General features: G+C 45.1%; 1 protein-coding gene across 1 annotated transcript in view; it reads left to right on the top strand.

The window, feature by feature from the left end:
• The first annotated feature begins 6,649 nt into the window (after positions 1-6,649).
• MSH6 (mutS homolog 6) overlaps positions 6,650-10,022 on the top strand; it is a 26,979-nt gene continuing 23,606 nt past the window's right edge. The window contains exon 1 of the mRNA XM_012638864.1: positions 6,650-6,994. Within this exon, the coding sequence (XP_012494318.1) occupies positions 6,735-6,994 (260 nt within the window). The 5' untranslated portion in view covers positions 6,650-6,734. The remainder of the gene's footprint in view (positions 6,995-10,022) is intronic.

Here is a 10,022-nt window from a genome sequence, read left to right as displayed (position 1 = left end):
TGACTTTCAAATGTCTTCAATTTAAAATAATCTTTATACCAAATGAGGGATTCCAAGTGGGTCCCCACAGGGCTTATTCGGTTCCATCATTCTTTGGCTCACTATGAAATGGCAAATGACAACCTGAGATACGTCACAAGGACCAAATGCATACCACAGCTGTTGGAGCCACAGCTCAGGGTCTGTGACTGGATGAAGTGCTCCTGAGCAAAGGACAGTATGTTCAGAGGAGGTACTGGGCAGGGCTTGGGACTTCAGCTGAGCTGGACAAGGCTTTTTGAATCTGGATTAGTGAAGGGATGTGGGCAGGAGTATTGTAGGGGGAAAAGGAGGTACTAGGGGAAGGGAAGGATTTATATTTACAGGATACACACTATGTGCCTCATAGCAGTTTTCACTTCACCTCATTCTATCCTCCCAATAACCCTGTGAGGCAGATATTAGTCAATCCCATTTATCAGACTAGGAGACCAAGGCTCAAGTGCAAATAATTTACCCAGGATGCCCCAACCTGTGAATGAGGTCACCAGGATTGAAACCAGGTCTGTGTGGCCTCAGAGTAGGGCTGATCCCAGAAGTGAAGACAGAGGACAGGAATGGCTAGTCAGTTGGAAAGCAAGACTGGGGCCAGACTTTGGAGATCAGAGGCTGAGACCACATTCAATGTAAAGGGGACCACAGGTAATCAGAAAAGTACCAGCAATTCCACCCAGCATGGCTCTGGAGAGCCAGAGAAATGCCTCTGCTAGCCCTCCCCCTTCTCCTACCCCCCAGTGCCATTTGTGGTCTGAGATAATAATGGAAGTTTCCAAGGAAACTAGCCACAAGTTGAGGAAGACTGCTGGAAGCAGGGGAGGAGAAGGCCTCCAGGCTCTGGAAGCCCTCAGGCCTGTCTTCCCTTTCTCCAAGTGGTCTCTGGGCCCTGTCCTCTCCAGACAGTTGCTCAGAGCCTCCACCCCACCTTGGGTACTTTGGGGAATACACAGGTGGCTTTGATTTCTGCCCCCTTGCTGTCCCAAAGGCAGGCTACAGGTTGTCTCCTTCTACGTGGCTGCCACAAAGTTTCTCCCTCCTTTTTTCTGAGGACTAAGAGAGTAAAAATTAGCAAACAATGAGAAATTTGAAACATGCCCTGCCATTCCTCTGGCTGGGATAACAAAGCCAGCTACAAAGTTAAACAGGAAACACCATTTCTCCCAAGGACAAACTGCTGCCACAAAGTGGCATAAGGAGTACTGCTTTTTGACTCTTGGTAAGCTCAGAAATCTTCTCTTCTAAAATCATAGACTTTTAGAAACTTTGCTGTTTGAAATTATATCAGCAAAAATGAAACATTCCTCTCTTGCCTGGAGCATCTAGTTTACTTTGACACACTGAAACAGCTTTGATTTACAACTCAGGTGTACAGCTTTAGACAGGATTTGCGGACACACCATTCCCATCTATTTTAACTTTGTAGTTTGCAAGGGACTGGACCTTGGGTCCACTTCGTAGTCTAGATTTACTTTACACACAGCTTTGCTTTGAGTTTTCAAAACATTGCCTCAGGAAAATTTCTGCTAAACTCTACCTTCCCCTAAGGCATAGAATAACTGTGTTTTCCTTCAGTTTAGTGGGATACCCCATGGTTCTTCTGTTGTGGTCTCCCTCCTTGAAGCCAGGGGAAAGAACCACATCTTTGTCAGACTATATAGGCTTGTCCCTGTGATCTTGGGTTGCTTGGGCTAGGATGGGACCCTCACAAAAACCCCCCTCTTTTCTCTGTCCTTTTTCCTCCCAAGGCCCAGCACAAAGACAAAGATTATTGGGTCAGCCTGTTCCTTGGATGGGCTGGGGTAGGAGTGGACACAGGGAATTGCATTCATCTGGAATGCTTGGTACTTTCTTTACATAACTCTGTCCCATTTATTGAATGTTCATGGTGTGTCAGGCACTAGGCTGAAGGCTTCACAAAGCCTTTTCACTCAATCCTTATGACAACCCCATGAAGTAGGTGCTGTTCATACCACTGTCCCCATTTTACTGATGTAGAAACTAAGGCACAGGTTAAATAACTTGCCCAACAAGGTCATGTAGTTAGTAAGCAGCTCAAATGGGATTTGAACACATGAAGTTTGAATACAGAGGTCTTAACCACTAGGCAAGAGGTTCCCAAACATCTAGTATACTATCTCAGTACTTTCTTCACCACATCTTCTAGGCCAAAATAGTTGCATTGATTTTGTAACTTAATATGCATTATGTCCTAAACGATTTAGTAGCCATTTGAAAACAATTATATAAGTTAAAAAATATTTTTATTCCATTTTTCAGTAACCCATATGCAGAAATGGAACATGTGTGCAGATAAAAGATGTTAGCAAAGGACTCAATACCATTCATAATACCTAGGAATATACTTAACAAAGGAGGTGAAAGATCTCTACAAGGAGAACTATAAAACATTGATGAAAGAAATCACAGATGATACAAATGGGAAAACATCCCTTGCTCATGATTGGCAGAATCAACATTGTTAAAATGTCCATTCTGCCCAAAGTGATTTACAGATTCAACATAATTCCCATCAAAATACCATCTTACTTCAATGACTTAGAAAAAATAACACTAAGCTTCAGTTGGAACCAAAAAAGACCCCAAATAGCCAAAGCAAAGCTAAGAAAAAAGAACAAATCTGGAGGCATCACATTACCTGACTTCAAATTATATTACAAGGCGATAGTAACCAAACAGCACTGTACTGGCATAAAAGTAGAGAAATAGACCAGTGGAACAGAATAGAGAACCCAGAAATAAAACCAGCTACCTTCAACCAACTGAACTTTGACAAAGCAGACAATAACATACACTGGGAAAAGGAAGCCCTATTCAATAAATTATGCTGGGAAAATTGGATAGCCACATGCAGAAGAATGAAACAGGACTCCTATCTCTTGCTGTATACAAAAATTAATTCAATATGGACAAAAGGCTTAAAAGTGAGGCATAAAACCATAAAAATTCTAGAAGAAAACATAGGAAAAACTGTTTTAGACATTGGTCTAGGCAAAGAATTTATACTAAGACCCCAAAGGTAAATACAGCAATGACAAAAATAAATGAGACTCGATTAAATTAAAAAGCTTCTGCATAGCAAAGGAAATAGGCAACAGAGTGAATAGTCAACTTACAGAATGGGAGAAAATATTTGAAAACTATATATCTGACAAAGGACTAATAACCAGAATCTACAAGGAACTCAAACAAATCAGCAAGGAAAAAACAACCCCATCAAAGAGTGGGCAAAAGACATGAACAGAAATTTTTCCAAAGAAGATAGAAAAATGGTCCGCAAACATATGAAAAAAAATGCTCAACATCACTAATCATCAGGAAAGTGCAAATTAAAACTACAATGAGATACCACCTTACCCTATCAGAATGGCCATTATTAAAAAGTCAAAAAACAATAGATGCTGGCATGGATGCAGAGAGAAAGGAAGGCTTATATACTGTTGGTGGGACTGCAAATTAGTACAACCTCTATGGAAAACATTATGGAGATTCCTCAAAGAAATAAATGTAGACCTTCCATTCAATCCACCAACTGCTGGATATCTACCCAAAGGAAAAAAGGTTGTTTTATATAAAATGACACCTGTACTTGAATGTTGATCGCAGCACAATTCACAATTGAAAAGACGTGGAACCAACCTAAGTGCCCATCAATTCATGAGTGGGTAAAGAAAATGTGGTAAATATATATACCATGGAGTACTAGTCAGCCATAAAAAGGAATGAAAAATGTTGTTTCCAGCAACTTGGGTGGAACTGGAGACCATTATCCTAAGTGAAGTATTTCAGGAATGGAAAACCAAACACCATATGTTCTCACTAATAAGTGGGAGCTAAATGATGGGTACTCTAGGGCACAAAGAGATATAAAAGATATTGGAAACCAAGAAGGGGAGAGGGTGGGAGAGGAGTTGTGGAATAAAAACTTATTAATACCTATTGGGTACATAAACACTACTCTGGTGATAGACACACCAAAAGCCCTGACTTGCAAGTAACGAAAACATTTGTACTCCCTTCATATTTTGAGATAAAACAAACAAACAAAAAGGCATTAGCAAGAGAAAAGACAGATTTTTATTCAAACCCGCATGCAGGAGCTCACAGGAAAAAATGTGACTCCAGGAGGCGAGGCTGTTAGAATTTGGGCATATATACCATTTTAATAGGGGAAGAGGAGGGGGAGAAAAGGCTTCTACGGAAAGAACAGGCGAGTTTCTAGGGGATCACATGGGAGATAAAGTTTGAAATAATGTTTGTTTATGCAGGTGCAAGTGGTCCACGTCTCCTTTCTGACCAGTAAAACTCCCCCAGAGAGGAGATTTATGGCAGTCTCACTCCCAGATGTTTCCACCTTTAGTCAGATAAGGGAAGTTTTGAAAAGGGTTCTTTCTGCATCTGTTGAATCTTAAATATCTTTAGTTTAAAAAAACCTTTATACTGACTCTGGGGAATCCTAGTGGTCCCCACATAACATATGTGACTTCTTAGTTGTCTAACTTTTAGTGAAGTTTGTGGGAGGCACCTAACTCTAGCCTCCAAAATTTGGCCCAAATTGATGTATTATCATCCTCATTAAAGATGAGGAAACAAGTTCAGAGAAGTAAAATTGCTCCAAGTTATTGGGCTGTCAGGCTGGGATCAGAGCTCAGGTCTCCATCTACTTCAAAGCACAGGCTCTTAACCTCTGTCCCATAACTGACTCATCCCTTCTGAACCTCCATTTCCTCCTTGTAAAACAAGAACAATATCATCATAAGCTGAACCAAAAGGAATTAAATTTTTGTACTCCAAGAAAGGTCAAATTTTAGCAATTTCATATAGTTCAACCTACTACAAGGTTGTTGTGAGAATTAAATGAGGTAAAATGATGTTAAATTGGAAGGATTACATAGTATTTCTGTTAACACAGGACTCCAGAACTAACTTCCCTGTGTTTAAATTGGGACTTCACCACTTTCTAGCAGTGTGGTCTTGGGCAAGTTACTTGACTCATCTGTGCCTCAATTCTTCTTTTTGTTATAAAAGTAAAAAGTTTATTTTATCCTTAGAGGAGAGAGAGAGAGAGAGAGAGAGAGGAGAGAGGAGAGAGAGAGAGAGAGAGAGAGAGAGAGAGAGAGAGATGGTGTGGCATCCCAAAGAAAGAGAAGGGAGATGCCAGCCTGTGCCTCAGTTTCTTCATGCATGAAATGGAGATATAGATCAACAATCTCTTACCTACAATTCTGAAACCCAAAAAGCTCTGAAAACCAAGTTTTGTGGTAAATTCATTTGGTAGCAAATTTTGACCTGAGCTGACCTGAGGCTATTTATAGTCCATATTTATTTTACTTAGTGTGAATAAGCATGAAGCTTTCCTGCAGAAATACCTTTTGATTTTAGGGTGTTTCCCCCTGGACTCTGGGAGGTGCCACATATTACACCTGCCAGGGGAAGAGACCATCTCTCAAACATATCTGAAGCGAAGTTGGTTTGATTACTTGCCTAGCAAAGGAGAACCCTGTGACAGAAAGAGTCTTCAAGGACAAAGCAAAAGGCTAATCTTATACGGGTTTCTACCAAAGTGCAGCTGTTGCTGATTGAGGCTGGTTTCCTGGATTCTGAATTCCCATACTTATTTACAATTTAGGGTAAGGGGCCAAAGAATTGTCAGCCTCCCAGTTTCTTTCCTTTTTTAAAGAATTGAGGTCTCAACTTGTGGCCCAGGCTAGAGTGCAGTGGTGTGATCATAGCTCACACTCCCGGGCTCAAGCGATGCTCCTGCCTCCAGCCTCCTTAGGAGCTGGGACTACAGGCCTGAGCCGTCGCGCCAGTCTCCTAATGTCTTTCTTGAATTTGAATAGGAACCTTTTATTCTCATATCTTCTAAAAATCTAAAAATCCTGCATTCTAAGACACACTTGGACCAAAGGGCTCAGATAAGGGACTGTGGACCTGAAGCATCTACCTCATAGGTTATTAAGAGGATTAAATTAGTTAATATATGTAAAATGCGTGGATCGGTGCCTGGCAAAGGAAAGCTTTGTATGGCTGCAGGTTTTTACCATAAAGATGTAAAGGGCCTCGCCCTTAACATTCCTTCTGCATTTACCAAGCGCCTACTAAGTGCAACTCCTTGAAAATACAATGTCAACAGGAGACGTGAACTGTTGACTAAACTCCTTTTCCCCTCAGTTGCTTGGCCAAAGTGCTCTACCGGCAGTATTTCAGGCAGGCGCTGGTAGGCGTTTCTTCCCAAGGGTCCTTGGATTCGCCCCACCACCGCTGCCCAAGCTGTGCGCGCACACTCAGGCGCCCCCTCAGCCCCCGTGCTCGTGCACTGCCGTTCCGGAGAGGGGGGCGGTTCCGACCCGGCTAACCCCGCAGCCACAACAGACTTCGTGCCCGACCGTTCCAGTCCCAAACGGCCTCCTGACGTGACAGCAGAGGGCTGGGGTCAGTGGCAGCCCAGGCCCCTCCACCGCGCGGCAAGCCGGCCCCTCCCCTCCCCACGTCGCTGCGCGCTGGGGGCGGGGCCTGGAGCGCACGCCGGCCGCGCACGCCGATTGGCCGCTGGGACCTGGGTTCCTCCCGCAGAGCGCACCTCCCCCCAGGTTTCCCGCCAGCCGGAGCCGCGCGGTAGATGCCGTGGCTTTAGGCGCTCGGTCCGACAGAACGGTTGTGCCTCGCCGGCCGTCGCTATGTCGCGACAGAGTACCCTGTACAACTTCTTCCCCAAGTCTCCGGCGCTGAATAATTCAAACAAGGCCCTGACTAGGGCCTCACGCGAAGGCGGCGGTGCCGCCGCTGCCACCAGGGCCTCCCCTTCCCCAGGCGGGGATGCGGCCTGGAGCGAGGCAGGGCCTGGGCCCAGGCCTTTGGCGGGCTCCGCATCACCGCCAGAGGCGAAGAAACTCAACGGAGGGCTGCAGAGATCGGCAGCAGCTGCGGTCCCGGCCAGGTAGCGGGGCGGGGATGGGGTCGAAGGCGGGGGTACGGCGGCGGCGGGCGCACCGAGCCCTGGGAAGGGAGGTTTGCCGAGAGGGACTGGGGGGTGCGCGGCCAAGCCCTGCGCTCGGAGGAGGTGGGGCTGCACAGTTGGCTTGAAAGAGTGCTGGGGCTGAGTTTGGAGCATTTCGGGGTGTAGCTTGTAAACAGCGTAGGAGGAAATAGGCAGTGAAGAGAAAAGGGTGGGAGGGTAGATGCGGATAGTTAAGGCGCTTTGCGGGAGGGAGGAGACGCGCCCGCCCGGCGTGGTTTGGGTGGGGGAAGGGGAGATGCGCGCAGCTCAGGGCTGCGAGTCGGCTACGGATATGGGAGCTTTGGCGGTGGGGTGGGAAGGGGGAGGCGCCGTGCTCGCTTGGAGCGCGGGGCGGGGGAGGGCTGGCGGGAAGGAGGAATGCTTGTGGGGGAAGCGGAGCGCCGGTAACTCGGAGGCTGGGGATGTGGGCTGCGTGAGGTTCCTTGTTCAGAGCGGGGATGGTGAATTGGGGCTCCAGCAAACTTTTGAGGTACACACTTATGGGTAGATGTGAATGTCGGACGCCTAGGCGGTGGGCCCTCGGCCTGCCTGAGGGGGGCTGTCGAGAAAATGGGAGTGGGGGGCGGGCAGCGAGCCGGGAGCGCCGGGGGTGTGTCACACTCCGGACCCAGAGGCCTGATTGGGCAGAGTGAGGTTTGTGGGGGTGGGGCGGGAGAGAGTTGAAAGTGCTGGGATCTGGCTGGGTCGTCCGGTAGATCAGACAACACGTGCACAAAGACAAATGAAAATAGAAGCTATGTTTTGGCGCGTGCAAGTTAGTGTGGAGTGGAAAAATATCATTTTATGAAATAGTGTAATTTTTATGGACGATTTCACGGGAGTGTGGGGCACCGTAATTTTATCGGAGTTGAAGGTGGGCCTCTAAACGCCTTGATCTGGCGCTGTGGACAAGGATGTGTGCACGAGACTGCGGGGAAACTTGCTTGGAGATGTCCTCCTCGCATTCTGGGCAATTCGGTGCTGTTCAGGGCTTGAGTGGCCTTTTATCCGGGCAGCGGGCGACATTTTGAAAAGCTCGCTTTTACAGTGCAGCAGATGTTGTATTAGGTTTAAAGTGTAATGGTAGCCGTTTAAGCATACGAAGAAATAGAGGCTCGGGAAAAATAGCTAATTCAAGATCAGAGAACGACTTAGTGCTTCTGAGTAATCTATTTCGAATGTCCTGAGTTTAAGGTGTCCTGCAGGAATTTTCAGGTTTGTCTAAGTGCAATTATAGTGTTACCCTCGTTTAAGCGACCCTTTCCCACAGTTTAAGTATATAGTTGTTCATTAGTAGAATCTGCCTGTGGGGAACAGAACCAGCGTCGTAATAACAGACTTTCATGGTTAGAAACGCATGATGTATTATGTTTACTTGAGCGTGAATTGATTCTTCCTGTATCTAAACTAAACGAGTGTATTTATTGTAAGGTTGTACTTTACATATATTGAATAGCATATGCTATTTGCTTTTTGAGGTCTGAATTCAAGATACTTGTGAAAACATAACATTGTATACATGTATTTGACCTCCCACTTTGGAGACATATTCCAGGTTGCAGGGTATTTAACAAAGATAGACATTTGATACTAGACTACTAAAGAAACTCCACTGTGTATATAGGTTTGTCCTTCATTCAACAAACCTCTACATACCTACTTTGCCAAACACAGTATTAGGCATTGTGGATCCTGTGTACAGCAGTGAACAGCACAAGCAAAGAGGCAGTTCTAGAGCAAAAGTGGAATGTATGAGGTCTTTGTGCTTTGAGAGGAAAGAGAGGGTGTTGGTCAGGCTAGGCTTTCAGCTCTGTAAACTGAGATCAGAAGATCAAATGGGGTTAGCCAGATTATGGTGGGAGTAGGGATGCTGGTTCAGGAAGAACAAGATACTGGGGGCGGGGGCAGGGTGGGTTCGAAAAAAGAAAAAGAAAAGAACAAGATACTGAAAATGGTAGAATGAAGGGAGGAGAAGGGACCTTTGATGGTAAGCAGGGATCCAATCATAAACAGGCTGATGGGTCACAAAGACTTTTGGACTTAATTCCAAGAAAGCTTTAAAAGATGGTGAGTTGCAAAATCTTCTTCCACTCTGAATTGTTCTTTCACTCAGTTTGTGACATCTTTTGATAAACAGAAGTTATTAAGTATAATGTGGGATTTGTCCATCTTTTTCTTTATGGTTAATGTGTCTGTAGGTTTGGTCTAAGAAATCTACAGGGGGGATTTATACTTTAGATACATCACTCTGGCTGCAGTGTGGTGTTTATTGGAGAGACCAGTTAGGAAGCTGATCTGATCAAGAGGAGAAGACAAGGGTAGTGGCAGTAAGGATGGAGAGGATTTCCAGGAGGACATGGGAGGCCCAGACAGGAAATATGTGGTGATGATTTCCATTGTGGGAAATGAGGGAGGGGAAGGAATTGGAATGGTATCAATTTGAAGTAAATGATAGCTAAGAGAAAAGTAGCAGGACATAGATGTGCCCCCCTGGGCCTGTGTCTCAGCTATAGTTTATCAAGATGATGATTGAGATCTGTGAGCAAGGCATCTGACCACTTAAATCTGGCTTTCTAACAAATCTTGGCTAGTTTATTTTTCAGAATCCCATTTTCCTGATAATTATTGTCTCTCTTGATTATGGGTGATTAAAAACCGTACACGACTGTCTCCATTCACAGACAAGGAGTGGTAATGTCAAATCTGACAAATCTTTTTTTAAAGAGCCTTTAGTTATCTTTCTTGAGAATTTTCAAACAGGTAAACATTTTTAGAGTAATATATTTCGAATAATATCACACTTAATATTTATTTATTTATTTTTCGAGACAGAGTCTCATTCTGTTGCCTGGACTAGAGTGCCATGGTGTCAGCATAGCTCACAGCACCTGGGCTCAAGTGATCCTCCTGCCTCAGCCTCCCAAGTAGCTGGGACTACAGGCATGTGCCACCATGCCCTGCTAATTTT

This window comes from Propithecus coquereli, unplaced genomic scaffold (genome assembly GCF_000956105.1).
Source record: "Propithecus coquereli isolate 6110/MARCELLA unplaced genomic scaffold, Pcoq_1.0 Scaffold136, whole genome shotgun sequence".
NCBI classification, from domain to species: domain Eukaryota; kingdom Metazoa; phylum Chordata; class Mammalia; order Primates; family Indriidae; genus Propithecus; species Propithecus coquereli.
The sequence above is the reverse complement of the archived record's forward strand: the minus strand, read 5'-3'. Positions and strand labels throughout refer to the sequence as shown.